This window comes from Gymnogyps californianus, chromosome 4 (genome assembly GCF_018139145.2).
Source record: "Gymnogyps californianus isolate 813 chromosome 4, ASM1813914v2, whole genome shotgun sequence".
Taxonomy (NCBI): domain Eukaryota; kingdom Metazoa; phylum Chordata; class Aves; order Accipitriformes; family Cathartidae; genus Gymnogyps; species Gymnogyps californianus.
Window position 1 is genome coordinate 54,135,140 of NC_059474.1, and position 16,495 is coordinate 54,151,634.

Below are 16,495 nucleotides of genomic sequence, written 5' to 3' on the forward strand. Positions count from 1 at the left end.
TGGTTCAGAGGATTTACATGCTCTTTCTAATGATCTGGGCCTTCAGCAGTGGATAATGCTTCCCAGTCCCCAGCTTAGGGCTCATGCAAAATTGAAGCACTTTTGAGGCAGTTTAGAGCATACAGATGAATCTCAAAGTGCAGGCAAAAAGGAATAATGGTTGTTTAGCACTTCACTAGAAGAAGCCGAGGATATTATGAAAAAAAAAAATCTATTGAACTTCAAACATCTGGGAAGCCAACTGAGAGCATCTGAATTTTGAACAGCATGTTTACATTCCCTTTGCATAGTGGAGGGAGGGGCAGGGAAATGAACAATAAATGGGTTTGTGTGTAAATTTTTATATAAAAATATACACCAAGTTGTTTATTTTATTGACTTACTGACATATATGTATGTGTATATATGTAAAATATGTATCTGCACAGATACTTATGTACCACACCCACTCTGCGTGGTTTTGAGAAGCAGAGACAACGTGAAAATGACTTATTTCTGTGAACTTGATGTGATGACACAGTTCAGTGGCTGGTGCAGCTATTGTGGGAACAAGGACAGTCGCAACATGACACAAGGGGTCACTCGGGAGCCTTCCTCAGCAGTTGTTTTCCTATTTTTTAGTCCATGATGTGCAGGAACAGCAGGTTGGGGAAGAAGTGTAAAAGACCAGTTTTTTGCCATTGTTGTTCTGCATGCTAGGGATGGCATTTCACAGCCGACTTAGGTATCTTCAAAAAAAATTAAAAGAAAAAAAGAAAAAGGCAAACAGCTGCTTTCAAAGCAGCTTTGTCCAGTGCACTGTTAAGTGAAGTGACTTTCTCCAGACAGAGATGAAGCTCTGGGAATTTACTGTCTGCTCCCCCATCTAGCATGTTTTCAGGCCTGTGCCAGGGCAGCAGTCAAAACACTAGCTCCTGAACATCAGGAGATTTTTCTTACTTTGTAGTGAATAAAAGAATCATCACAGGAAGGCGTGTGAAAAGGCAGCCTGGTGGTCACAAAAGTCATTTAGTGTGTACATGTTTCTGGATACAGCACAGCTCATGATCCCTGTCAGCTACAGCGAGGCACCAGGGATGCAAGCAAGTTGCTCTGCAGATCCATGCGTCTTTGACATGAAAAAAGACCTTTTTCATTATGTAAGTAAATGCCGTCAATAGTATCCCTGTAATTCTGGCTGCCTCATTTTTTTTTTTTTTTTTTTTCTGGGTACCCACTCTGACTGAATTCCAATACTGGTTTCCACCTTAGTTGAAGAACAAAAGGATTAAAACTAAACCCCAAAGCCAGCCTGATCCACTTCTAGGCATCGTTATTTTTCAGGCCTGGCAATCCTTACTCCTCTTCAGAGGAGGGCATGGCAACCAACCCAGGTGCAGTGTCAGCATATCATTACACAAGTCACTGGGAAGCCAAAGCAGCAATCAACCAACCGAGATCCTCTCTAAAATCAAAACCTGGGAGCAAATAATAGAAGAGGCTGTGAGGGTCTAAAGATCAGTATTCAGGGGGAAGAAGAGACACAGAAGAGTCTGACAAAAGACTCCCTTTCTGTTCTCACAATGAAAATATGAAGAGGGATGAGAAGTTACGAGGAATTGTGAAAGGCATCCCATCAAAACCTGATGGAAAGAGCTGTACGTAACCTTGCAGCTCTGAATGGCAGTCCTGCTGGTACCTACCACATCACGCTGCTCATTTATGTACGAATCAGGAATGCATGGGAATAACAAAATGAATACACGCGGTGAACCCACAGAGGCAGCGCAAAATTAGATCCTGTACGGGTCAGAGCTGCATGTGACAGCCACCTCTCTTTCCCTTAGACGTTAGCGATGATTTGGTACCCTACCCGCATAGTGAAAAAAGCCTCACTAAATCTGATCTATGTGCAACGGTTGTTCCATACAAATGGATTTAAAAAAAAAAAAAAAAAAGGATTTCTCCAATGTAGTTTTATGCAATAGGAATTCTTCAGAGAATGATTTCACTGTCTAATGAGCTAATAGAGGAAAAAGTAGAAGATGCTAATCAGGTAACTGAGATACAAGCTTACACAGACATCAGGGGACTCAAGACAACAACACTTAAATGTCTTGCACAGTCATCAAGACCCCAATGTCTCTAAACAGCGTTAGACACATTTGCAGTGACTGCATCAGACTGTAACTTGTTGTCATTGAAGAAAAAGTAAGGTATAATTTTGACCTTCCATTTCACTGAATATTTTCAGAAACTACATACCTATTAGTCCTACTCATTCTCATATTTAATTAACTCAAAAAAACTACATTTATAGGATGCAAGTGTTCCTGCCCTTGCACTGCCGGGGTGCTACTGACTGCAGCACTTTTGTCTGACAGCACACAAGACCTTGGTTCTGCTCTTCTTTTCTGCCATTCCTATATCCAAAAAACAGTTGTTTTCCATTTAGGCCAGCGGACACAGGACAGAGACTAACCTTTGGGACTTGCTTCCAAACCAAGTTGACATTTATTAGCCTTTCAGGCACTGGATCACCCTCACCATGGGGGCTCCAGATCCCACACAAAGGGCGTTCGGCTCCAAAGGAGCCAGGGGACATGGATGGAAAAAGGAAGCACTGCTGTGCAAAGCCATGGCTAGTCGGAAGCTGTGGTGGGTGGGCTGATGTCTGAAGATGTCTTTTGGGGAATTAATGGGATTATGAGTGTGTAACAAAGGGTTTAATGAAGGAAAAACTTGGAGGGAGATAAGGTGTAGGCTGGAAATATTCAGAGGGGTATCCTCAAATGCTTCAGATGAATGCACTAAGCATCCGTATTCCTCCTCTTATTATTTTAAATAACTTTATTTCCTGTCTCAGATTTGTTTTTCTAGAAGCCCACAGGAAACCTTCAGGACAATTAGGCAAACAGCTGCAGATAGGAAGTTAATGCTGCAATAAGAAATGAATAAATACCCTAAAGCTTTTATCTTTTGGTCCCAAAGCACTTTGCAGAGGTAAATAACAGAGACGTTGAGTGATTTGCACAGAGATACATGGTGAATCCACAGAAAATTTGGAATAGGCAAATGACCCTTCCCATGGGCCCATCATTACTCAGAGGAAGAGCATGAGCAGGATTAACTTGCAGGAAGGGTAGCTCCCTTTGGGCCCCCCTGTTAGCATCCCTGAATACCCTGAAGGATAGAGCAAGTGCTGAGGCTGGAAGTGCCCACCTCAGTCAGCTTAGCACCATGAGGGCAGAGGGTTTGCGAGGTCCACGGCTGCTGTCTGTAAAGGTGGCTGGGCACGCACCCCCAGAGGGCAAAAAGCTGCTGGAAAGGACAGCATCAGCAGAAGAACAGGCAGGTGTCAATGGCCGTGAACATGTAAAGAAGGTGTCTACATCCAAGAGCTAGAAGCAGCCTTCCACAAAGGCTTACAGGGCCAAAATCCCCACATACAACAGTTTGATTAAATAAGAAATTAATGATATGTTAATACATGTATTATAAGTGAATACTATACTCAGTAGAGTCTAAACTCAAAAACCCCAAAGTCTTTTGCAGGCTTCTATACAAAAAGATATTCTCCCTGGGTTTGGGGCATGGTTTTGTATTGCTTATAAGCAGATTTCCCTCTGGAAGCAAATATCTGGCCCAATGTTCTTATTCTGTATATAAAAAGATTATTTCCTGTCTTTAAGTCAGGACTGACCTCAGTGATTTCTCCACTCACTTCAATAAAAATAACCACCATTTTGAATTTATATCCTAGAAAATGGTGATTCTCTGCCTCTCTGTGAGTGTGTTTCTTCTGAAGCTTCCAAAACACCTTTTTTCCTATCAAAATATACTAATTACTCAAGACAAACATGGAAACTTTGCCTGCTTGCAAAAAAATACCTGCAGTAGCTTTGTTGTTGGGTATTCCCTTGATCTGGGCGTGCTGGGGACCACGTTCCCAGCAGCTGATTTTGAAGACGCAAACTGCGAGAAGAGAGAACTTCTCTTGCAGTGGTGATGGGCATGAGGCTCCTCTTCCCCCACCAGGCCACAGGGAGTGATACACAGAGGGAAGACGGCCCGAGTGACATAAAAAATGGTTGCAACCTAAATGTCAAATAGGAAAAAAGTGTGGGTTTGTTCATATATTTTTATGTAAGTAAACAGCCTGTATTTTCCCAGAGAATTCCAGTTCTTTGGAGAAATAGAGTTGTCTGCTCCTTTCTGCACCAGCTGCAGCCTTTCAGACCATACATATAAACATGTTTCACTTACAGCATCGTTCCAAAGAGGGGACAGACTTCGAATTACTAAAGAAAATGGACTGTAGTATCAATTCTAACCCACATCTCAAAACTATTAATAGAAGCATTTGGAAAGAGATACACAGATACATTTTTAAATTTCCTTGAAATGAGTTGGATTAGGGCAGAGTATTGAAGGAGCAGAGCTAAAAATTGGCAATATGTTGCTAGGAAATAATTATTTTGAATCAGGGTGCTTGATGTTTGTAATGGATTTGATCCAATGATAAATGGAAAATAAAATGACTTGTGACAACAGTGGAATGAAAACAATCCTTATTTATGATATGTGGCTACCCTTACTAACATAACCCCAAGGTATTCTACCCCAGAGAGTCAAAATATTGCAGGTTAAGTATAACTGCAGCATTTAGCATCACTTGTCATCTCCTTAGTGAAGTTAATAGGGATACTGGCCACATCTGTTCAGAAAAATAGCTTTTTTCCTTATCTCTTGGACTCTTGAAAAAATAATACAGAGAATTAGGAGGCTACAGCATGTCAAGAAGCAAAAAGAAATTAAGGAAGGAAGATGTGCAGAGAGGGAAAACAGCAGTAAGGAAAGGAAGATCTGTGGGCCAGAGAAAACAAGTAAAACATTACCCCTCCACATTCCTCTCCCTGAGCTGTGCTTACATGGGGGTAGGGGGCACTTGAATTTTGTATTTGGGCTCCCAAATTAAGTTCTTCAACACTGGTATTCAAAGAAATGTTATACTTAGAAACAATACCTTTTCTTATTTATAAAAAATACTATGACAAATGAGCACAACTTCTCAAAATGAGAGGCTGTATGATGATCTTTGCTGCATAATCAAAAGTCCCAGCTTAAACAATGTCCAAACAAGCTGATGTGACTTTTGCCATTAGGGCAATGCAGCCTTCTAAAACGTGGTACCACAAACACCAAAATAAACAGCTTTCATGAGATGTACACACAGAGAGGAAGATAAAGTGACAGAGCATTGTGTGCTGGAAGTGATTTTCCTGCCTCTGTGCATGGTCCCAGAAGAGCAGAGACAGTCGCTGTGGAGGTTTCCCCACTGTTGTCTTGGCTGCAGCATCTTGTAAGAGCTGTTTTAAAGGCAAAAGGGCAGACGTCAATCTTTGATCTTTCTGTTGAGCTGGTGATCTATTAAAGACTTAGCTCGCTGGGTACCTACTCCCTTGACAGGCTGCCAAACCCATTGCTTAAGGTAACAACCTCCTATTTGCCAGATCAATGCTGACGCTACGTCAAAAGCTCAGTCTCCTTTCATCAAGTCTGCAAGTCATCCAAAAATACTTTATTAATAGGGAAAGGTAATGGTGAGAGGTAAGCGCGGGAATCACAGCGGTGTCTATGTAAAGAAACTGAAACAAAGAATTCTAAGATTTCTGTCTGAAAAGAAGAGCATATTCATTCACCTCAGTGCAGTTCGATAAACCCTCTTAATCACACAAAAATCTTATTCCGAGCCAGAGTCTAACTTTATCATTTTCTTTGATTTGCGGGGAGGCAGAGAGTTGAAGGGGCAGCTGAAGGGAAAGTCCTCAGAGCCACCTATCCTCCTTGCTGAAGGCTGGGTGGCACCGAGGATGCTCCTGGGGAATACTGGGTCTTCTGAGAGCCTGCTTCTGAAGGCAGGACATGGGAAAAATGATTGGTGACTTTACCTGCTCCGTAACAGAGCCTCCCTCAGCATGCCTTTCCTCTGAGATTGCACAGATAAGCCCGTTCATTTTGCATTAGCTGGGGCCTCAGGCCAGGCTCAAGAGCCCTTATTCCATCTTGATTATATTTGGGAACACAGAGGAGGTCATCAGCAAACTCCCTGAGCCCTCCTCTCCCTATGCATCCCAGCAAAAGAAGACAGAAAGTGTAGGCAAACAATAATGCCGGCTGAACTGCCCAATATGTCTATTTAATTAGCACTTAGAAGAGTCCCAAATGCTGTTTTCTCCTTGCACGAAGGAGAGAGAAGAAGAACATGCCACTGGCATTGGAGAGGGCAAGAGGGGTTTTATAGATCATTTCACCTTAATAGTCATGGAGAAACTATTACAATGCATATCCAAATTGAAAAGACAAAAAACAAGGTCCCTGTAGTCCTGGTTTTTCTCTGTTGTACATCACTGGGATGTGGGGTTTGATTTAGCAGCATTTAATCCCTCTGGACAAATGAAAGGAGTGCAGGACACTGATTTTCTATACATCTGCAACTGTCTCACCACTGCAGAACTGGGGGGGTGTGTGTGTGTGTGTCTGAAAATATTTCTCCATAAAAAGCACACATGCAAAATAAAATCTTTTGCCATAGTCGTTTTCAGAGGTACAGTAATTTGGAAAATGTGCACAAATTGCTCTAATGATTATTGATGGTACTGAGCTTCCTGCCCTGTGACAATGGAATTTTCTCGCCCCCAAAAGCACCAGTTCTGCAGGGTTCCTTTTACTTTCGTTGCTGTTATCTTTTATGACAGTCAGCCATAAAATCAAATGTGTTCCCTCAAAACAACTTTCATCTTTGTTTTTTAAAAGCAGTGTTCTTATTCTTCACATATATTTTTCCACATTAATGGGAAAATATTCCAGTAAAAACATAAAAAAGACCATGCCCTGACTTGTATTTCACATACATAGGAAATGAAAGAGTCAAAGATGTGCACTAAAGATTTTCAAAGCACCCATTTGACTTCTTTATGAAAATGCTTAGCTTTTTCCATAAAGAAGAAAAATTCCAGCGAGTCTGAGTATTAAAAAATGGAATGTAATGATCTTCTATGCAAAGCTTCTGGCTTCTCAGACTCAATCATTGGAATTTTTTTTGCAAGGCTCTCTCTTCAGGCTAATTTAATTAAATAAAGTGGTACTAGAACACCCTGTCACTATTACTGTTCTCATCCTCTCCAACCAGAAGGCAACAACTCCCACAGAGTCCCTGTGCATGTTCTTTACAGCAATGCTTTACCTACTGTTTAAAAATATCCCACAGTGCAAAGTGCATATAACTATAACTCTTATTTTGTACCTTCTCTCTGTTAGAAAGAAAAAAAATACATATACATAGGAAAAAGATATAAATATTTATTTTCCTCTCTTAAAAATTAACCTTCTTAATATATTCAACATTTCTATCTAGCAGCTCTCTTCAATGAGAGCTCGGCTGCACTCTCATTCCATCTCTTGTGCCACTGCTATTGCTGTGCTGTTGTCTCTGGTTTTACCAATCACAGAAGCAAATTTGCCTTATAAGAAGAGTTAATCATCTCTACATAGATTTCATTCCTGGGCACAGGCTCAAAGTGCATGAACACATAATCTTTTGCAAATCAAAACCTATTTCTCTCTTTCATGCATCATTTACAATCCCAAGATGATGTATCGCTAGCATCACACCTGTATTTTAGTCCTCTTTCTTCCTGATTACTCGTCCTTTAGAAAAGAAAGCACAGGTGACCTTTACTTTTTTCCTCTCATATATTTTATTCTCTGTTTGTCTTGTTTTCCTTTGCTTTGCTTTTCTACCTAAAGAACTGAAAGAGAAAGCCTGGTTCAAAAACGGAAGCAGAAGACCGCCTCAGCATGGTGCTCTTCTTCGTATTTAGGCAGAACAGACCTTAAGAATGGCAAAATATCAGGAAAGAAGAATGCACCCAGTTTTCAGGTGCTGGGATTACACGACTGACCCAGCAGAAACACTGTGTAGCCGAGATCCCTTTGAGCCCCGGGTTACCCATGTAAAGGCTAGACCTAACCTGGTTTGTGGACAATTTCTCCAGCCTCTCTAACTGCCAGCCTGAAGCCAGCTGCAGTGTAGGCTTGGGCTGCCATCTTTACGCCACCCTCTGAGCAGCTCAGTCACTACTGCTGTGCCCTAGGTTACAACTACTGCACTAGCTAGCCAAAAATAGCAAAAGAAACCAAAATAGCCTCAAAAGTGGGAGAGTCAAAGGGCTTTGCCAGCCTGACTGGTGCAAGCTGCCAAGCTGATGATCTCATACCTCCTTCTTCAGGCACCAGAATGAATCCTCACAGTCACTGTCTCCTGCAACTTTTCCTCCAGCTCCATCTGCAGTGGATATATTTTCCCGAGGTTCCATTGCTTGGAAGAAGATACTATTTTACCACTACCTTAAATACATTGTTTATCCTTTCCTATCCCAACTAAGTGCTACGAGCCCTAGATACTCAGCCTACTTACAGGAAGGCGCACAAACACTGCAACTGTGACATGCATTAACCAACCTTTTGGCAACAACTAGGTTGACTGACAAATTTAGGTTCTGACGACAGTTTCATTTTAACAAGCTATTAGCATGGCTGGGTTTGTGGCTCTTGTGCTAATAATCTGATGTGCACAGCTTTTGACACTCTCCTGCCCCCCAAACTCCAGTAGATAATGTTAATCTCGAATTGGATACGGGTTTCATTTGCATATAATTGCTGCTGTTTATTATGCAAAACATTTGTCCTCTAATATATTCAGATGCATCTCTTTTCAAGACTGGCCTTCTACATTTGTCAAATGCAATTTGCTTTACAGTATCATGAAGTTCTCCTAGAATGAGATTTTCCAGAAAAAGGAATGAATTTTTCACCTGTAGTGAAAACTACAGTCACCACATCAGCATTGCCACATTTCTGAATGCTGCTGATAATAAAAGCTTAAAAAATTAACACAGTGATAGCTGCCCTCCTGCTTGTCCCTCTTCATTCCAGTGGACTCCCACGGATGAAAAGAATTGAAGATGTAGTAAGTCACAAGAATTTCTTTTTTTTAGTTTTTCTGCTGCAGTCAACTTGTTGGAAAAGCCAATTCTTACAAACAAATAAACAGGACCAAAGTTTAATACAGATCTTTTTTCTACAGCCTTTCTTCCTAAACCCACCTTCTCTTTTTCAAGCTGAGAGCACCACAGTACCGTTAAAAGCTTATGCTTTTGATCTCTGTGCAAATAAATGAGCTGAAACAAATAAAACCCAGTTCACAAGAGACTTCCAAGACATCTGGTGGAGTTATTTTTCTAAGTAATTAGACCAAGTGGTGGTGTAATTCCCAAATGAAAGGTACCTTCTTGCTAGGTATTTAGTTATTTCTCAGAGCCATCAAAACAGCAGTAAGTCCTGCTTCTCTCCTTGCATGTGACTCAAACTCTATTGATTACCAGTCTTACCAAACGGGAACAATCATATCTTTGATTTATGCTGTTTTATTACTCAAGTTTTTAAACCTTTTTTTTTTTTTTTTTTTGGTACTGTGACAGTCGTATTTTTTTTCCATGAATGTCAGTGAGATTTCTGGTATTGACTAAGGAAGGATGAGGCTCTTGGCTTCCTTTTTTTTTCTTTCTTTTCCTTGCTAACCTACTGTAGTTCTCCTTCATACAGGCTCTATGGAGCAGACAGGAAAGTGTAATGGAATAACAGCCAGGTTCTTGCTCTGGATCAATACACTGCTCTAAACTGTGCCCAGGTGTGTTTTCTCCTTCTTTCTTGCTGGAAGCTGAGTAAATTTCTCCTTTTTTTCACAAATCTCCCGAAGAAAACACCATTCTAGGAACAACCCAAATGCTCTTCGGCACTTTGAGGAGAATGTGGTTCTTGGTCTGCGACTACGATACAGTGTGCCCACTGGGAATTTGTGATACTGGGGAAGTGAACAGAGGGTAGACCTGGCTGAGAAAGCAATTCTCTTTTGTTTGCACACGGTTCTCCTGTTTTTTTTTGTTTCAAACTTGGGTACGCTCTACAAGCATGCTTTACTAACTGACCTGGATGCAGACACCACCTCTGTGCTATGACAGCTAATGTCAGATAGCCAGATATGGAATTCACAGCTGTATTCCAGCTGTGTATAGTCCAATATCTGCCAGAATGCCAGATACAGAAGTCACAGCTGTATCAAGAGCAAATAAAAGTAGCTGCCATATGAAGTAGCTGCTAGATTACAATGGTGGGCTTGATTTTAATCCTCATCCCTCCATGACACAACTCACCAGAGGTTTCATCTACTCTCTCGTCCACCACATGGTCCTTCTGATGAACCCATTCACTGTTGCACTTAAAATAGATCTGCGTGGCTGGGCTCGCTTTGCAGTACAGATTCACAGGCTTGTTCTTCACAATGTAAGCCTCTTCAGGTTCGATGAGGAAGTGGGGCAATGGCTCTGGAGGATCAGATGGAAAAGTTTCTGGAAGTTCATGAAAAAAATCATCATCTGTAGAGAAGAGACAAAAAGGACAAATGAAACAATCAACATTCAGCTGGTAAAGATTTACAAGCACTTTCTGAAAATTTCAAAAGGAGTGTGCTTTTCAAATAAAATGTTATATTAGGAGCATTCCTAGACTGAGGCTTAAATGCACTGCTTTTTTCAGACTAGAAGAAATTGTTCTTTACATCCTGAGCTCTCTTTCCTCTACGTGATGTGACAGGGATGTGCACATTCACATGACTGGGAACGGTCCTTTGTTATCATCACTGGCAATACTAGCAATAAAGCATTATGTTAGCGCTTGGGAGAGTTGCCTGCAAAACCGTAAAAAGAAATAATAGAAACTTTTGGAGGCTTCAAGGTCGCACTTTTCAATAGTGACTTATCGCACTGTTTAATCAAGTGCATGCACATAGCTAGGATTGGCTGAGGCTGGTGCAAATAGGAAATAGCGCCTTTCGTTTCAGATGAGCAATTTGAAATCTGCTCTAAGGGCAAAAGACTAAATGCAAGTCCAGTCTATGCTGCTTTGTTCATACACTGACTCTCTTGCTAAGACTGCTAATGAAGGTGCCAAGCTATGCTTTATTTAATTCGTTTCTAGTACACTAGTCTGTGCAGTTCTCACTACGGAGAGGAACCAGGAGCTGGGACATGGGGCAGAGCAGCTGTGAGACAGTGACATTTTGGGCCAACACGGATGCACGCTATTGACATAAGGAACCTCTGCACCTCTTTGGTGCTGCTGGTAATGAATAAAGTCCATGTAAGAAGTCTGGAGAAGGAGGAGAATAATCCAATGCACAAGAGGCAACACTAAGAACACCCAACACACATACTTTCCTTTCTCTCTCCTTCCCTCTTCACAAATCCCCCTTTAAAACCCCTCTGCCCCTTTCTGCAGAGGAAGACTTCCACACTAGAAAGCACCAACTCAGTGGAGAATAACCCTCTTCCCATCCACCTCCCCACCTGCTGTCAGTGCACAAGAACATCCAAGAGGCTCCCAGCGGCAAAGGGGTGGGGGGGCACCAACTACTGACAGATCCACCAGCAGCAAGCTGACAGTCCTGAAGGCCTTATTCAATCCCCCCTTTTCTGCCTCTGAAGCAGTTATTGTTATACGCAGTGACGGACGTTGCTGATGATCAATAAACCACCACAGAACATCAAACTAAAAATACTAGGGAAGGCTGGCTATCTTCTCCCTGCCAGTCTTCATGAAGATGAAATGTCAGACAGCTACCTTCCCGTACCAAAGACATGCCTGTGCAGGTTGTGTCCAGAATTACAAGGGGCATGAGAGGCTCTCCTTCCAGCCACTGCTTTTGCAGAAAGACAAGAAAGAACAGTAACAGAGCGAGGAGACAGGGGAGAAGGTAATATGATACTCATCCACATAGCTATATGGAGGTAGACCGTACCTCTTTATCAGTGATGGGAATACCTTACACAGCAAAAGATTTTGTGAATCTCTTGAACTATTTATGAAGAGAGCTTCTGTTCACCAATTGTTTGGGGCCTTTTTTCCTCTTCATATTAATTTAAAAATACTCCTGCCTTTTCTGGTGTCTCATTTTAAAAAGAGTAACAGGCCTGACTCACTACTGCATCACTCCCTGAGAGCTAATAGAACTGAACTGGTTCAATGATAGAAGAAAGGGCCACTAAATAAGGCCTGGCATTTTTCTAGCAAAGGGAAACTCTGTGACATACTATAACAATCCCATTTCCATCTCCAACTAATCATCTCCAAATACTCAAATTAAATTTAATTTTTATCACTTTCCCATCTTTCCTTTTTTTCTGTGGTTTCCTTTTCACTCTGACCACACCAGCCTCCTTTTTCTGCAATCCCATTTCCTCTCCCTGTTAGGTATTTCTTCCTTGCTCCATTTTGCTCCCCAGTTTTTCCCAAAGAGAAAGACGAATTAAAATAAGTTAATGGGAATCCACATTTGGTTTCATGACAACAAAACATGTTTGAACCGAAGCAAGAGGCTTTTCAGCATTCCTCATCCCCTTCTATCTGTATCTCCCCCTCTTCCGCACTCCCTCCCTCGCACACACGCTGCTCCATAGACATCCACAACACAGGAACATTAGAGATGAATCATTTCCCCTGAATTGCCACAGGACGTATCTTTTTCTTCTGGTCATTTAATTGCAAATCAGTGCGCAGACAGATGGAAACTAACAAAGCACACATATGTTTTATAATTAAACAAGTATTGCTTCACTAATTTCTGGTGACTGGAAGAACAAATGTATTTATTTTCACCACTAGATTTCTGCACATTATCAAAGACAATACTAACACTGCCTGACCAATTAACTGCATCTTATCAAAGATGTAACTAGAAAGTCTAAAAGGAGGGATCAGCAAGCTGTAGAAAAGAAAAAAGGTGGGTTTTGAAAATTATTTCTTTAATCAGCCTGGAGAATGTGTGTGGGTTTTGGCTTTCCCTCCTGAAGGTAACTGCTTCTAATGCTTAAATATTATTTTTATGTTAAAGTGGATTCACAGTACTGCCCAGTACACAAAAACCTTTTGATTGTGGCGATAGCTGTTTCCCTCCACCAGCCTGGCATCCTGTGTTCAGGTACAAGCCAGTTTTCTTACTGGTTTCTTGCTATAATTCCACCTTACTCTTCTTAAGCAATAAGAAATCCCAGCTTTATTTTTCCACACTCTTTCTCATTGCTATCGAGAGGCATCTGAACCACTCTTAAATGTTAAGGATATAGATGGAAACCATTCGCAAACTGTCACACAAACAGAGTGCGCAGACGCTGCCTTGTCCCCGGAAACAGGCATTTAAAAATCTGCAATTTTAGCATAAATTTAAGATAGTAGCTAAGACAGATTTTTTGGGCTTTTTAAACTGGAGTATGTTCATTCAATCCCTGCCCTCGTACTGTTGCTATTAGTAGCAACATTGGAGTTATTTTTATTACAGAGCAGATTCTTAAGAGAAACATCCAGAATACGACCACGACCGGGTTTTCCTGTGTTTGGCAGAAAAAAACCCAATCACACTGCAAAGCTAGTCCTACCTCCATCGGCATTCAGGACCCCTCGCTCCTGCTATTCACTGCTGAAAGGTAACAGGCGGCTTTATCAGCCTGTGTGAATCGCAGCAGGAAGCCACTTGGTGTTCCCTGCATTCCCCAAAGAGATGGGATCGGCCGCTGTGGGGAGGCAAACCACCGCTCCCCTCACGCCCAGGCACGCCAGCTGCCACTGCCTGAAGTCGCAGGATGGTGGTTTACAGGTAGACAGGGTGTGCAGCCGCGGTTCCCCTGTGCTGGGCTGTGGTACTTGCCTCTCGGGATGAGGATGTGTTGAGGACGAAGAATCTTAAATTCCCTCATGATGGCTTGCCCATCACCATAGGCACAGCTGCGGCCCAGCTTAGGACAGTCAGTCAATTCAGCTGCGGATTTGGGACAGGGTTTTGAGCCATCAACCTTAACACACCGTCGTGGTTTAACCCCAACCGGCAACCAAGTACCACGCAGCCACTCGCTCACTCCCTCCCCCCGCAGTGGGATGGAGGAGACAATCGGAAAAAAAAAAAGTAGAACTCATGGGTTGAGATAAAGACAGTTTAATAGGACAGAAAAGGCAGGGAAAATAATAATAATAATAATAATAATAATAATAATAATAATAATAAAAATATACAAAAGGAGTGATGCACAATACGATTGCTCACTACCTGCTGACCGATTACCAGTCAATCCCCGAGCCATGGTGTCCCCCAGCCAACTCCCCCCAGTTTATATAATGGGCATGACATCATATGGTATGGAATACCCCTTCGGCTTGTTTGGGTCCGCTGTCCTGGCTGTGTCCCCTCCCAGCTTCTTGTGCACTCCCAGCCTTCAGTGGCAGGGCAGTATGAGAAGCTGAAAAGTCCTTAACTTAGTATAAACACTGCTTAGCAACAACTAAAACATCAGTGTGTTATCAACATTATTCTCATCCTAAATCCAAAACACAGCACTATACCAGCTACTAGGAAGAAAATTAATTTTATTCCAGCCAAAACCAGGACATACACATCTTGGATCCAAGTCTTGAACTTAATTTTTTCTAATTAGACTGATACGCTGTTATGCTTTCATTGTAATGCTTGCAGCAACATGCAAATATAAATATTCTTAAAAATTCAATACAGATATTTATCTCTGAAAACACCAATATAGGACATTTGACCGTGTTGAGATTTTTTTGCAACTCTCTACAAAACAAATGTTTGGTAACACTGAAGCAATCATCTCATGAAGTTTTCACAAGGCCACAGTTTCCAACAACCTAATAAACACTTCCATCAAAGTTCCTCCTGAGCAGCTCTAGTTAAACCCAGGTCATTCCTCTGTCCATACAAAGACCAAACTCTGACTTAGGTTTTTCAGGGATGACTTTGTTCTAACCGTGTGGCCTGCTGGGCCTGTTTCTATAATTTGGATGGGGGTTGCCTCTTGTTATGTGCTCCGTCGCTATATGAGGGGCTAAATCTTGCCCGACACTTTGATCTGAATCTTCCTGATGGTTATCACTGGTTATTTAAAATGTTCATCTCCCAATGGTGCAACAAAGCAGCAAACTTTATAACTCTTTTATTTAACTCTCCTAAGCAGTTAGACATTTTTTCTTCTGTCTGGAGGCAAAAAGCTAATTAAACCATTTGGGAGTGATCTGGGAGTGTAGACACAAACAAACACTAAAAATTCATGTAATTGATTTCCAATCATTATGTCAATGTCATTTGCAGCAAGTTCCCCTTATAACCTTGATCAAACGCAAATATGAGGCACACATCATTCTCCCCTGTTGTAACAAATCCCCTTCTATGCTCAGTAACTTTGAGCTGCAAGTTTACTTCTGCAGTGTCACATTCATCTTTATTGTCACATAATAAAGTGTACAGCCCATCTGTTGTTATTGACTGATTTATATTAGCAAGACAAAAGACCTGATTAATGGTACTGCTAAACTGGTTTCACTCATGCAATTCATTCATATTAAGGAAATAAATTTTAAAAAGCCATTTTAATCTATAAACTTAATTTGGAATTTTTATTTTAGTTGCTGGCCCAAATACAGATATGCTCTTATTTGCCTGTTGTAGTATCTGACAACTATATATTTTTTTTACAGGCAAGTCAAATGCAAAATCTATAGGAACAGGTGAAGTGCCACTGAAATCAGCATTGACAGAAGCTGGCATGGACCGTCATACACAGGAATTTTAGTTTAATTTTAGTTCAATTTTCTTTTAAGGTAAACCAAATCTTTGCCTAAGTCAGGAACCTTTGATGTTAGGAAAGGTCTTTATTCTTTCCATGCATTTGTTTGTAAAACTGTACATATTATAGCTCTTCATGCATAACAAGTGAAAAAGGAGATTTTATGGTATACTTCCCTTTTTATGGACTAGTATCCTCACTCTAATCTGTGGCAGGAAAATATTGTGCTCCGTACACCAATCTATTCATCTCTAGATCACTAGTTTTATTACTATATATCAAGCTTTAATTCTCATCAACCCAGCATATAACTCACTATATTTCTGAACTGCAAGACTTAAACTATTATTGCTTAGATCATAATATATTGGACCATTATCTCTTTGTGCGAGACCTGAAGCAAATTCTTCTCAAATGGAATTTACTTCAGAATGATTCAAGAGCAATTTAAAATGAATGGCTGCAAAGCTAATTCCATTTGCATTTGGATGCCCATCACTCGGCAAGATCACTCCCCATGCATTGCAAGAAAGGCAGCTGGAGTTAACTGTATGGATGGGATTTCTGTTCAGTTTTTTAATGTTATGATTAAAAAGCTTTCTAGAGCAACAAGTACTGTTTACTGTAAAATTAACAGCAGGTGCTAGCTCAGTAAAACAGTTTTATCAGGATGGAGGCAAGGGTTTGGATTACAGTGCACACATCTTCAGGAAAGGAAAATTGCTCAGCTGGAAGTCCTTTGGTCACAGGGTTTTCTGTCCTCCTAG

General features: G+C 41.2%; 1 protein-coding gene across 1 annotated transcript in view; it reads right to left on the reverse strand.

Moving 5' to 3' along the window:
* Positions 1–16,495, reverse strand: part of UNC5C (unc-5 netrin receptor C) — a 258,605-nt gene that overhangs the window by 81,147 nt on the left and 160,963 nt on the right. Inside the window, exon 2 of the mRNA XM_050895802.1 lies at positions 10,254–10,475. Within this exon, the coding sequence (XP_050751759.1) occupies positions 10,254–10,475 (222 nt within the window). The remainder of the gene's footprint in view (positions 1–10,253; positions 10,476–16,495) is intronic.